This window comes from Orcinus orca, chromosome 16, assembly GCF_937001465.1.
Source record: "Orcinus orca chromosome 16, mOrcOrc1.1, whole genome shotgun sequence".
In the NCBI taxonomy this organism is placed as follows: domain Eukaryota; kingdom Metazoa; phylum Chordata; class Mammalia; order Artiodactyla; family Delphinidae; genus Orcinus; species Orcinus orca.
Genome location: NC_064574.1, coordinates 66,247,305 through 66,261,559, shown reverse-complemented (window position 1 = coordinate 66,261,559; position 14,255 = coordinate 66,247,305). Strand labels below are relative to the sequence as shown.

At 38.8% G+C, this 14,255-nt stretch overlaps 1 protein-coding gene across 1 annotated transcript in view; it reads right to left on the bottom strand.

Moving 5' to 3' along the window:
- LOC101269781 (cytochrome b-c1 complex subunit 2, mitochondrial) overlaps positions 1-14,255 on the bottom strand; it is a 36,815-nt gene that overhangs the window by 6,438 nt on the left and 16,122 nt on the right. Inside the window, exons 8-10 of the mRNA XM_004268555.2 lie at positions 7,470-7,527; positions 2,945-3,040; positions 2,441-2,640 (exon numbers count right to left, since the gene is read on the bottom strand). Coding sequence (XP_004268603.1) covers positions 2,441-2,640; positions 2,945-3,040; positions 7,470-7,527 — 354 coding nt within the window. The remainder of the gene's footprint in view (positions 1-2,440; positions 2,641-2,944; positions 3,041-7,469; positions 7,528-14,255) is intronic.

Genomic DNA, 14,255 nt, shown 5'->3' with positions numbered 1-14,255 from the left:
TGGCATTAGATAAACCTGCTTTCTTCCCTCTGCTGTTGGTGGTGACTTCCTTTTCACCAATTCGCTTTCACTTCTCCTATAGACTAAAATCAAAGGGTTAGGAAAAAAATTTCTGCTTAGTATCTATTATTCAGATGTCCAAGGGAGCAAGAAGTTTAGCCTCTGGAAAACGGGTATTTCTGTCTGTAGTCTGAGTAGAGTGTTAAGTTCCTTAAGGTGGACATGACACCCTAGTAAAGTGCTTTTCAGTGTTTATGTGGACCGTTTACATAAGGATCACTTGAGTTGTTATTAAAAATGTAGACTTTCAGGTTCCTACAACAGATCTACTCACTCAGATCACTAAAGATGCAGTCTGAGATTCCGAATTTTAAACTAGTGTTCCAGATGAAGTTTGAAAACCATTGGTTTGGCCCATACGAAGCATACAAAGATATGCACTTCAATCACCTGAAGTTTAATTACAATTCTGAGACTAACTAGTCATCCTCCAAATTTCTGGCCAAATTCTGAAGTAGGAATTTATATTAAATTTTTTTTTGGTGGATTTATCTTTTAAATTTATTTATTTATTTATTTATGGCTGCAATGGGTCTTCATTGCTGCACGCGGGTTTCCTCTAGTTGCGGAGAGCGGGGGCTGCTCTTCGTTGTGGTGCCTGGGCTTCTAATTGCGGTGGCTTCTCTTGTTGTGGAGCATGGGCTCTAGGTGCACGGGCTTCAGTAGTTGTGGTGTGCAGGCTCAGTAGTTGTGGTGCATGGGCCTAGTTGCTCCGCAGCATGTGGGATTTTCCCGGACCAGGGCTTGAACCCATGTCACCTGCATTGGCAGGCGGATTGTTAACCACTGCGCCACCAGGGAATTCCCAGGAATTTCTATTATATTATGTCACTGGATTAGATTAAACTCCAACTACCCAAAGCATCATTAACATTCAATGGTGAAGAGTAAAGCATGAAGAAAAGAAAACAGAGTAGACCATGAACCAGGAGAAAGAAAATCTGGAGGATATCTAATTAAGGACTAGGACTAATTTAAGATAATGGTTTTTGGGAATTCCCTGGTGGTCCAGTGGGTAAGACTCTGAGCTGCAGGGAGCCTGGGTTCGATCCCTGGTCGGGAAACTAGATCCCATGTGCATGCCGCAACTAAGAAGCCCACACGCTGCAACTAAGAAGCCCGCATGCTGCAACTAAAAGATCCCGCATGCTACAACTAAACATGCTGCAATGAAGATCCCACGTGCCACAACTAAGACCCAGTGCAGCCAAAATAAATAAACTTAAAAAAAAAAATAAGATAATGGTTTTCAAACTGTGCTCCAGGGAACTCTAAGGTTCTGTACAGAAGATTCCAAGGGTTTCACTGTCAAGTAAGCCTTCTAAACTTCTTTAAAAGCAAGAACTTTTGTGTTGGGCATTGCAATTGGGGAATGGCACTTGATGAAAAAGGCTCCTCTGCTAAAAAAAAAAAAAAGTCTGACACTACCACTAAAGTATTAAACAGAGGAATAAAAAGAGAAGATGACTGATTTTAATTTTCACCATTAAGTGTCAAATGGCCAAAGACTCAGAGGCATAAACCTACCTGTGCCATGTACTATTGCTGAAATTATGAACGATACTTAATCCTACAATTTAGTACATTTGGTACTTTTTAAAGATATAATTGAAGGTCACATGGGGCCTTACATTGGGCAAACTACCATCACTCATTAAATATTTTGCCGGTTGACATTTTACATTCTCGATTTGAGTATCATTATTTTGAAAGCTTTAGCACTTTCCTCACTGTCATAAAAAGGTGTCTTCTAAGGCAACATAACTTTTGGTTATGGTTAAATGTCATTTTTTTCTTTTAACTTAATCACAAGCTGGAGGAGCAGGTCTGTAAGTAATTTCTTGCTGTTTATCTTGTACACTTGGTTGGAAAACATGAAGGGCAGTGAAATTCAGGAAGTAGCCACAAGAATAGAAGGGGACAGAAGAAATCAGAAAAAATGACTAATTAGAATCTAGGGGAATGTTTAATATCTAAAACTTTATTCTAAAGGGAACTGAAGTGTGAATTTCTGACTTTTTAAGCATTCAATTCTTCCTTTTATATTAGAATAACAGCAAGTTTTTGATAGACCCACTAAGGTACTAAAATTAAGCCTGGCTGTCTCTTCAATTTTACAAAGATTTTCTTTGTGTTCATCTTAATTTTTTTTTTTTTTTGGCCACACCGCGTGGCATGTGGGATCTTAGTTCCCTGGCCAGGGATAGAACCCGTGCCACCTGCAGTGGAAGCGCGCTGAGTCTTAACCACTGGACCACCAGAGAAGTCCCTCATCTTAAATTTTAAAAGCAGATGAACATTAAGAGCAAGTTATCAGGACTACATCGTAAACACTGATCCTGTGAAAACAAAAGGAGAGATATCGACTGTTCAGACTCACATCAAATGGCTGGTGAATTCCCTTGGCAACAGCTTGGTATAGAGAGCTGGTGGCATTGCTGCCCCTCTTAACATGTGGTCCAGCACCGAGGACATGCTGGAGAACACTAAACGCATTTGCTTCTGCACTTCCTGCAGCAGCACTTTCTGCTACAAGAGCAGCATGGACGAGACTGTCTCCATTCTGTTCTCGAATTTCACCTGGGGCCAGGTAAGGCAAGAGCGAAGAAAGTGGCTTTTGGTTTTATTCTTCAGTATTCTTTACAACACAGTATTAACCCATTAAGATTAAGCTTTTCCCTAGCCTGGTGCTCTCCTTGCTATCCTGCCCTTCCCCCAACACATACACAAACATGTTTAATACATAACACTCAAGCAATCTAATTTTTTCTTTCCACATTGATACTATTTGGTAGTAAATAATCAGGCCTATTATACTCCAATATGCTACTGGGGGGAGAGGCGGCACCCTGGTAAATTAACCTTAATGGAACAAAACGCTTACCTCCACGGTACTTGGTCTTTGCACCAGATAAACCAAGCCCACCCCTCATGTTGAGAAACTGTTCAGCAACTTGCTTTAGAACAGGATGACTCACACCTATTTCAAAAGAAATAAAAACAAACTAGAACCAGAATTTCTAGAACACAATTGTAAAACACTATTTTAAAAATACATCATTATACAATTCAAATATTACAGAAATAAACAGTAAAGAAAATAACAGCCTCCCATAATGCCACTCTTCCAGACATATGCATTTACAGCTTTACTATATATTCATCTAGAACTTTTTCTATGCAAATATTATCCTTTTTATTTTTAAAATGGTGTCATTCTATTGATATTGTTTCTAACTTGTCTTTTGTAATTTACATCTAAGTGAATGGACTACACCAAACATTTAATGGTTATAAAGAATTTTATTATATGGATATACCATCATTTATTTAATCAATCTCTTCTTGAGGGACATTAGTATGCTTCTAATAGTTGGCTATTAAAACAATATGGCAATGTGCATCAAAAGACATTTTCAAAAGAGTGAAAAGATAATCCACAACATGGGAAAAAATCTGGTAAGGATTAGTATCCAGAATATATAATGAACTCTTATAACTCAACAATTAAAAAAAAAAACAACCCAATTAAAAAATGGGCAAGGGACTTGAATAAGCATTTCTCCAAATAAGATATATAGATGGCCAAAAAGCACAAAAAAATATGTTCAATGTTATCAATCACTACGGAAATGCATATCAAAACCACAATGAGACACTACTTCACATGCATTAGGATGGCCATAATCAAAGACAGATAATAAGTGTTGATAAGGATGTGGAGAAATTGGAACCCTTGTGCACTGCTGATGGAATGTAAAATGGTTCAACTGCTTTGGAAAACAGTCTGGCAGTTCTTCAAATGGATAAACAGAGAGATACCCTATCCTCGCAATTCTACTCCTAGGTATACACCCAAAACAATGAAAAAGATGTTTTGTTAAAAAACTTATATATGAATGTTTATATTCATAAAAGCCAAAACATTCAGGAACAACCCAAATATCCAGCTAATGAATGAATAACAAAATGTGGTAATGAAATATATTTTTCAGCCAGAAAAGGGAATGGAACATTGGTACATGTTACAATATGGATGGACTTTGAAAACATTATGCTAAGTGACTAAGTGAAAGAAGCCAGTTACAAAGACTATTATTGTATAATTCCCTTTATATGAAATGTCCAGAATAGTCAGCTCTATACAGACAGAAAGGAGATTAATGGTTGCCAGAGGCAAGGAGGAGGTGGAACGAGGAGTGACTGCTAATGAGTATGGGGTTTCTTTTGGGGATGGTGAAAATGTTCTGGAATTAGATAGTGGCAATAGTTGCACAACTCTGTGAGTATACCAAAAACCACAAACTGTACACTTTAAAAGGGTAAATTTTATGGCATGTGAATTATACCTCAATTAAGCTGTTATTTATAAAACAAATGAATAAAAACCCAAATTGCAAATAATATTCTCACGCGACTATTTTGTAAACTTGACCAAATGTTTTGGCAGGGTAAATTCTTAAAAGTAAATGCTGGGCCTAAGAGTATAAACAATTACAATTTTAATATATTAAAATAGACCTCCAGGGACTTCCCTGGTAGCACAGTGGTTAAGAATCCACCTGCTGGGCTTCCCTGGTAGCGCAGCAGTTGAGAGTCCGCCTGCCGATGCAGGGGATGTGGGTTCGTGTCCCAGTCCGGGAAGATCCCACATGCCGCGGAGTGGCTGGGACCGTGAGCCATGGCCATTGAGCCTGCGTGTCCGGAGCCTGTGCTCGGCAATGGGAGAGGCCACAACAGTGAGAGGCCCGAGTACCGCAAAAACAAACAAACAAAAAGAATCCACCTGCTGATGCAGGAGACACGGGTTCAATCCCTGGTCCGGGAAGATCCCACATGACGCAGGGCAACAACTACTAAGCCCGTGCGCCACAAAAGAGCCTGTGCTGTAGAGGCCGTGAGCCACAACTACTGAGGCCACGTGCTTCAACTACTGAAGCCCGCACGCCTAGAGCCTGTGCTACGCAATGAGAGAAGCCACCGCAATGAGAAGCCCGCGCACCACAATGAAGAGTAGCTCCCACTCGCCACAACTAGAGAAAGCCCGTGTGCAGCAACAAAGACCCAACGCAGCCAAAAAAAAAAAAAAAGTCCTCCAAAAATGTACCATTTTGGGGCTTCCCTGGTGGCGCAGTGGTTGCGAGTCCGCCTGCCGATGCAGGGGCCACGGGTTCGTGCCCCGGTCTGGGAGGATCCCACATGCCGCGGAGCGGCTGGGCCCGTGAGACATGGCCACTGAGCCTGCGCGTCCGGAGCCTGTGCTCCGCAACGGGAGAGGCCACAACAGTGAGAGGCCCGCATACCGCAAAAAAAAAAGTACCATTTTACACTCCCACCAATAATTTTTGAGAGTGCCTATTTCTCCATACCATGGTTAATACTGGGCAGTGTCAATCTTTTAATTTTTGTCAATTTCACAGATAAAAAAACTTTTAGTTATCTTTTACAATAATTGGCCACACACACACACACACACACACACACACACACTTTCCCCACGAATTGGTTCATGCCCTTTGTCTATTTTTCTACTAAATTGTACTTAAAACAAAGCAAAACAAAAACAAAAGCTCTTTGTAAAAGCTCTTTGCTTAGAGAAATCTGCCCTTTGTCATAGGTTTTGCAAATACTGTAATGAATTTGAAAGCCAGTGCTTTAAAAAGTTAAATGCTGGATTCTGCTTAAAAATAAAAAAGACTATTTTTTTTTTTTTAGAGTTGTGGAGGATTTATTTATATGCTATAAAACTGTGTTGGGGAAGTTGTATCTTTTTAAATTTTTATTGACATATAATTGATTTACAATGTTGTGTTAATTTCCGCTATAAAGTGACTCAGTTATACATATATATATTCTTTTTCATTATGGTTTATCACAGGATATTGAATATAGTTCTCTGCTATACAGTGGGACCTTGCTGTTTATCATTCTACATATAATAGTTTGCACCTACTAATCCCAAACTTCCAATTCTTCCCTCCCCCAGCCCCCTCCCCCTTGGCAACCACAAGTCTGTTCTCTGCGTGAGTCTGTTTCTATTTCATAGATAAGTTCATTTGTGTCATATTTTAGATTCTATGTATAAGTGATATATGGTATTTGTCTTTCTCTTTCTGACTTACTTCGCTTAGTATGATAATCTCTATGTCCATCCATGTTGCTGCAGATGGCATTATTGCATTCTTTTTAATGGCTGAGTAATATTCTATTGTATATATGTACCACACCTTCTTTATCCATTCATCTGTCAATGGACATTTAGGTTGTTTCCATGAAAGACTAGCTATTAAAATCCTATCACATACTGACTTTCTTTTTTTTTTTTTCTTTTTCTTTTGCGGTACGCAGGCCTCTCACTGTTGTGGCCTCTCCCATTGCGGAGCACAGGCTCTGGACGTGCAGGTTCAGCGGCCATGGCTCACGGGCCCAGCTGCTCCGCGGCATGTGGGATCTTCCCGGGGCACGAACCTGCATCCCTTGTATCGGCAGGCGGACTCTCAACCACTGCGCCACCAGGGAAGCCCCACATACTGACTTTCTGACATAAACAGAGGATAAGTTCTGAAATTTTGTGTTCACATAATTATAGCTTAAAGAACTACTCTTTTTTTTAATGACTCACATTGAGACAGTGAAAAAATACTTTTATTCATAACGATAAGTGCAACATTTAACAGTAGCACACCTTAGAGTTTCTCTTTTTTCAATTAACCACTTTCTAGAATGCGACAGAACAACATAATGGAGAATTGTATAATCAGAATTTAAGAAAATACCCAAGTGAGTATATTATAAATTGAGGCTGGTTACCTATATAGCAACAGAATTACAATGTACTGGAAAGGTGTCCCATCCCCTGCCACACCAAATTATAAAGGAAAAGTCAGCAGCCTCAGTGAATTTTCTGACTATCTACCACTTTCTCTGGGAGCCAAGAACCATGGAACTGTAAATTATCTAAATATCGCTCTATATATAACTATAAAAGATGTATATATACATAGTTACGTATGATAGTACCTGATTTTTCAGAGTTTCAAGGATAATTCTACCTCCTCATTGAATAAGTCAGTCACATGTTTCACTATCTGCCAAGTCATACTTCTTTTTTTTAACTGAAGATTTACAATGTTGTGTTAGTTTCTGGTATACAGCAAAGTGATTCAGTTATAAATATTCTTTTCCATTATGGTTTATTACAGGATATTGAATATAGTTTCCTGTACAATAGGATCTTGTTGTTTATCCATTCTATATATAACAGTTTATATCTGCTATTCCCAAACTTCCAATCCAACCCTCCCCTGTCGCCCTCCCCGTTGGCAACCAAAAGTCTGTTTTCTATGTCTGTGACTTAAAAAACTACTCTTAAAAGAAGCAAACTGACATGCCGGCAATTCCCAACTTACCAAGTCCAATCAAAGCCATTCTTGCACTTGTAAAATGATTCTGTACATAGTCATGTAACTGAGGAAGTAAAAACATTTATTAGGTTATATTGGTATAAATATAAAAAGCTATAAAAACGTGAAACCGCAGTTCAGCAGAAGATAAATACTCAGGCTTAAAAGCTGCTATAATGAACTATAAAGGACTACTTAGTACTGAATGAAACTGAGCTTTCAAAAACCATTGCTTAAAAAGAACTAGAACTTAATGTGGTGATGGTTATGTAACTCAGTGAATATAATAAAAACCACTGAATTGTGCATTTTAAATGCGTGAACTGTATGGTATGTGAATTACATCTCAATGAAGCTGTTAATGGAAAAAATCAGAATTAAAAATTAGAGCACACATTGGCTTGAACTTGAAGATATGGGACTAAGTATGATTTTTATTATAATGTGATTTAAGTAGTACATCAGGTTTCTTTTGTCTTTATACAGGTAGTAATAAAGCACTGTTATTAACATTCTATAGTAGGGCTAATAGAGTTATATCACTACACCCCTATTGTGCATCTTTGAAGGTTTTTTTGCTCTGAGGTTACTGTCTATACCAGGGTTTCCAACCTGGATGATTACAGAATTATATGGGGAGCTTAAAAAACAAAAACAATGTCTCCCCACCCCATCCTATTCCTGTGCCCACTGTATAGACTGATATAGTAGATTCAATGTGAGATCTTGGAATCTTTATTTAAAACAAACCACCCACCCATCTAATCAACCACCAGGTGATCTGAGGATCAGCGAGATTTGACAATCACTGGTTTATACTATCACTTTAGACCTAATATTCAAAAGTAGGGCTAAAACATGCATTCTAAACAGGCACATTATTGCTCCCACGGGAGTGAAATTTAGGTCTTTGGGGTAAGAAAAAAACCTTATTCCTTTATATATAAACTACAAATATACATACAGTACATAAACAGATATACAGTATATTCATGGCATTAAGTAAGAAGTAAGTCAGAAAAAGAAAAACAAATACCGTATGCTAACACATATATACGGAATCTAAGAAAAAAAAAAAAGGTCATGAAGAACCTAGGGATAAGACGGGAATAAAGACACAGACCTACTAGAGAATGGACTTGAAGATATGGGGAGGGGGAAGGGTAAGCTGGGACAAAGTGAGAGAGTGGCATGGACATATATACACTACCAAACGTAAAATAGATAGCTAGTGGGAAGCAGCCGTATAGCACAGGGAGATAAGCTCGGTGCTTTGTGACCACCTAGAGGGGTGGGATAGGGAGGGTGGGAGGGAGGGAGACGAAAGAGGGAAGAGATATGGAAACATATGTATATGTATAACTGGTTCACTTTGTTATGAAGCAGAAACTAACACACAATTGTAAAGCAATTATACTCCAATAAAGATGTTAAAAAAAAAATTCATGAGGGATGGGTATTGGTTGAAAAGGCTCCTTGGCTAATGTTGAGAACTGTGAAGCTAAGGTAATAAAACTAAACTTTTATTCAATTTATCAGAATTTGTGCCCTAAAATGAATGGTGTCTCCATCTATGGAGCCACCTTGGAAAGTCATATTCTTTTTTTTTAATGTTGATGTTTTTCTATTGAATGCTGCCTTTGCTCAAATTATTCTAGCAACCATTTCTTTAGAATTTCCTTTAGCCTAGGGATACATTTAAAAAATGCTAATAACTTTGAGATAACCATGGTTAACATCTTGGTATTTGTCTATGATGCAAACACCTTATTTTTTTAAAAATGGGACCCCTTGGTACATCCTATTCATAAATTACCTTTCCTTTACTTGACAATAAGCTATGAAAACTTCATTATCAATTAATATTTTTGAATGGTTGAATAGTATTCCATTCTACAGATATTTAATATATTATTTAACTAGTTCTCTAATGTTGGATATTTGATGTTTCTTCTAATTTTTCACAATTACAAACAATGCCACAATAGACATCCTTGTAGGTAAATGTTTTGTTATGTGCATCCTTTTAGCTACCTCAATAATATATCTTCAATAATATATCTTCACAAGAGTGAATTTGATTTCTGAAAAACTTCAAAAACTTACTAGAGGCCAGTCTTATGAAAAATGTTGGCTGTTCCAAGTTGGATGATATCAGTTATAATTTTGTTTAACAGTACCATATGAATGGTAAGCATTAAATTGATAACTGGATAGTTTTCTTAACCAGGAGATAAGTCAAAAGAGGAAAGGGATACAAAATTCAGTTTTCTGCAGTGGATAACCAGAAATGAGAATAAAAGCCTAATTTCTGAGTCATATATACTTTGAAAGTGTTGATAATTCCCAGTTTTTCTCTTAATGTCTCTTGGTAAAAAGTTTTTTTGGGGGTGGGTGAGGGGTAGGAGTGGAAATTAAGATTGTATACACATACCTACACTTGCAAATTTAATGCTCAATGTTTCACACTTTGGAAACAAAGTTCTATGATATATACATGGCTGTGACATACGACAAATGTGCACTGCCAGCAAAGTGAGGCAGGTGTGCTGGAGAAGGTAAATGAGCTGGTGAGCAGGCTGATGACAGAACGGGAGGCAAGAAAGTGGGGTTCATTTCTACCTATGTATTCAGAGTGGTTAAAGGAAGACTTTTAGTCACAAGATTATGGTATTTAAACACTTACATACTGTTTAAAAGATAGATATACATAGACAAGGGTCTAGAAGAAAAATACACCTAGGTGCTAACAATGAGTGACTTTAGGTGTGTGAGATATCTTTTGTCCCCCTTTATTTTCTGAAATTTCTGTAAGGAACATGTCCATTTTGTAATAAAAACTTTTTTAGTTGAAAGATACACAAAAATTGTTCAGATGGAATTTTAGTTAAAAAGCAAGCTGCTGGATAGGAAATTCCCTGGCTGTCCAGTGGTTAGAACTCTGCTCTTCCACTGCAGGGGGCACCAGTTCAGTCACTGGTAGGGGAACTAGGACCCCACAAGCTGCATGGCGTGGACAAAAAAAAAAAAAAAAAAAAGCAAGCTGACGGAAAAAAAGCAAGCTAGAAAATTTCTTAAATTAGAAGATACGGGCTTCCCTGGTGGTGCAGTGGTTGAGAGTCCGCCTGCCAATGCAGGGGACATGGGTTCGTGCCCCAGTCCCACATGCTGCAGAGCAGCTGGGCCCGTGAGCCATGGCTGCTGGGCCTGCGCTCCGCAACGGGAGGGGCCACAGCAGTGAGAGGCCCGCGTACCGGGAAAAAAAAAAAAAATTAGATGATACAAAAAACTAGCAAACGAAACTGAAGTGGTAGATGAACATTCAATTTAATGTGAAAATAAGCACATTTTAAAATGTAATGTGTTGGAGCCTGAACCAAGATGGCAGAGTAGAAGGACGTGCTCTCACTCCCTCTTGTGAGAACACCAGAATCACAACTAGCTGCTGGACAAGCATCGACAGGAAGACTCTGGAACTCACCAAAAAATATACCCCACATCCAAAGACAAAGGAGAAGCCACAATGAGATGGTAGGAGGGGTGCAATCACAGCAAAATCTAATCCCATAACTGCTGGGTGGGTTACTCACAGACTGGAGAACACTTATATCACAGAAGTCCACCCACTGGAGTAAAGGTTCTGAGCCCCACGTCAGGCTTCCCAAACTAGAGGTCCGGCAACGGGAGGAGGAATTCCTAGAGAATCAGACTTTGAAACCTAGTGGGATTTGATTGCAGGACTTCAACAAGACTGGGGGAAACAGAGACTCCACTATTGGAGGGCATACACAAAGTAGTGTGTGCATTGGGACCCAGGGGAAGGAGCAGTGACACCAGGGGAGACTGAACCAGACCAGCATGCTAGTGTTGGAGGGTCTCCTGCAGAGGTGGGGTGTAGCTGTGGCTCACAGTGAGGACAAGGACACTGGCAGCAGAAGTTCTGGGAAGTACACCTTGGCGTGAGCCCTCTCAGAGTCTGCCACTAGCCCCACCAAAGAGCCCAGGTAGGCTCCAGTGTTGGGTTCCCTCAGGCCAAGCAACCAACAGGGAGGGAACCCAGCCCCACGCATCAGCAGTCAAGTGGATTAAAGTTTTACTGAGCTCTGCCCACCAGAGCAACAGTCAGCTCTACCCACCACCAGTCCCTCCCATCAGGAAACCTGCACAAGCCTCTTAGATAGCCTCATCCACCAGAGGGCAGACAGCAGAAGCAAGAAGAACTACAATCCTGCAACCTGTGGAACAAAAACCACATTCACAGAAAGACAAAATGAAAAGGCAGAGGGCTATGTACCAGATGAAGGAACAAGATAAAACCCAAGAAAAACAACTAAATGAAGTGCAGATAAGCAATCTTCCAGAAAAAGAATTCAGAATATGATAGTGAAGATGATCCAGGACCTCGGAAAAAGAATGGAGGCAAAGATCGAGAAGATACGAGAAATGTTTAATAAAGACCTAGAAGACTTAAAGAACAAACAGAGATGAACAATACAATAACTGAAAAGAAAAATACACTAGAAGGAAACAATAGCAGAATAACTGAGGCAGAAGAACGGATAAGTGGCCTGGAAGACAGAATGGTGGAATTCACTGCTGCGGAACAGAATAAAGAAAAAAGAATGAAAAGAAATGAAGACAGCCTAAGAGACCTCTGGGACAACATTAAATGCAACAACATTCGCATTACAGGGGTCCCAGAAGGAGAAGAGAGAGAGAAAGGACCAGAGAAAATATTTGCAGAGATTATAGTCAAAAACTTCCCTAACATGGGATAGGAAATAGCCACCCAAGTCCAGGAAGTGCAGAGAGTACCATACAGGATAAACCCAAGCAGAAACACGCCGAGACACATAGTAATCAAGTTGGCAAAAATTAAAGACAAATTATTGAAAGCAGCAAGGGAAAAATGACAAATAACATACAAGGGAACTCCCATAAGGTTAACAGCTGATTTCTCAGCAGAAACTCTACAAGCCAGAAGGGAGTGCCATGATATACTTAAAGTGATGAAAGGGAAGAACCTACAACCAAGATTACTATACCCGGCAAGGATCTCATTCAGATTTGATGAAGGAATCAAAAGCTTTACAGACAAGCAAAAGCTAAGAGAATTCAGCACCACCAAACCAGCTCTACAACAAATGCTAAAGGAACTTCTCTAACTGGGAAACACAAGAGAAGAAAAGGACCTACAAAAACAAACCCAAAACATTTAAGAAAATGGTCATAGGAACATACATATTGATAATTACTTTAAATGTGAATGGATTAAATGCTCCAAGCAAAAGACACAGGCTTGCAGAATGGATACAAAAACAAGACCCATATATATGCTGTCTACAAGAGACCCACTTCAGACCTAGGGACACATACAGACTGAAAGTGAGGGGATAGAAAAAGATATTTCATGCAAATGGAAATCAAAAGAAAGCTGGAGTAGCAATACTCGTATCAGATAAAATAGACTTTAAAATAAAGAATGTTACAAGACACAAGGAAGGACACTACATAATGATAAAGGGATCAACCCAAGAAGAAGATAAAACAATTATAAATATATATGCACCCACCATAGGGGCACCTCAATACATAAGGCAACTGCTAACAGCTGTAAAAGGAAATCGACAGTGACACAATAATAGTGTAGGACTTTAATACCTCACTTACACCAATGGACAGATCATCCAAAATGAAAATAAATAAGGAAACAGAAGCTTTAAATGACACAGTAGACCAGATAGATTTAATTGATATTTATAGAACATTCCAACAAAAAACAGCAGATTACACTTTCTTCTCAAGTGCACACGGAACACTCTCCAGGATAGATCACATCTTGGGTCACAAATCAAGCTTCAGTAAATTCAAGAAAATTGAAATCATATCAAGCATCTTTTCTGACCACAATGCTATGAGTTTAGAAATGAATTACAGGGGAAAAAAATGTAAAAAACAGAAACACATGGAGGTTAAACACTACGTTACTAAATAACCAAGAGATCAATGAAGAAATCAAAGAGGAAATCAAAAAATACCTAGAGACAAATGACAATGAAAACATGACAATCCAAAACCTATGGGATGCAGCAAAAGCAGTTCTAAGAGGGAAGTTTATAGCTATACAAGCCTATCTCAAGAAACAAGAAAAATCTCAAATAAACAATCTAACCTTACACCTAAAAGAACTAGAGAAAGAAGAACAAACAAAATCCAAAGTTAGCAGAAGGAAAGAAATCATAAAGACCAGAGCAGAAATAAATGAAATAGAAACAAAGAAAACAATAGCAAAGATCAATAAGATTAAAAGCTGGTTCTTTGAGAAGATAAACAAAATTGATAAACCATTAGCCAGACTCATCGAGAAAAAGAGGGCGAGGACTCAAATCAATAAAATTAGAAATGAAAAAGGAGAAGTTACAACAGACACCACAGAAACACAAAGCATGCTAACAGACTACTACAACCAACTCTATGCCATTAAAATGGACAACCTGGAAGAAATGGGCAAATTCTTAGAAAGGTATAACCTTCCAACACTGAACTAGGAAGAAACAGAAAATATGAACAAACCAATCACAAGTAATGAAATTGAAACTGTGATTAAAAATCTTCCAACAAACAGAAGTCCAAGACCAGATGGCTTCACAGGTGAATTCTATCAAACATTTAGAGAAGAGCTAACACCCATCCTTCTCAAACTCTTCCAAAAAATTGCAGAGGAAGGAACACTCCCAAACTCATTCTATGAGGCCACCATCACCCTGATACCAAAACCAGGCAAAGACACTA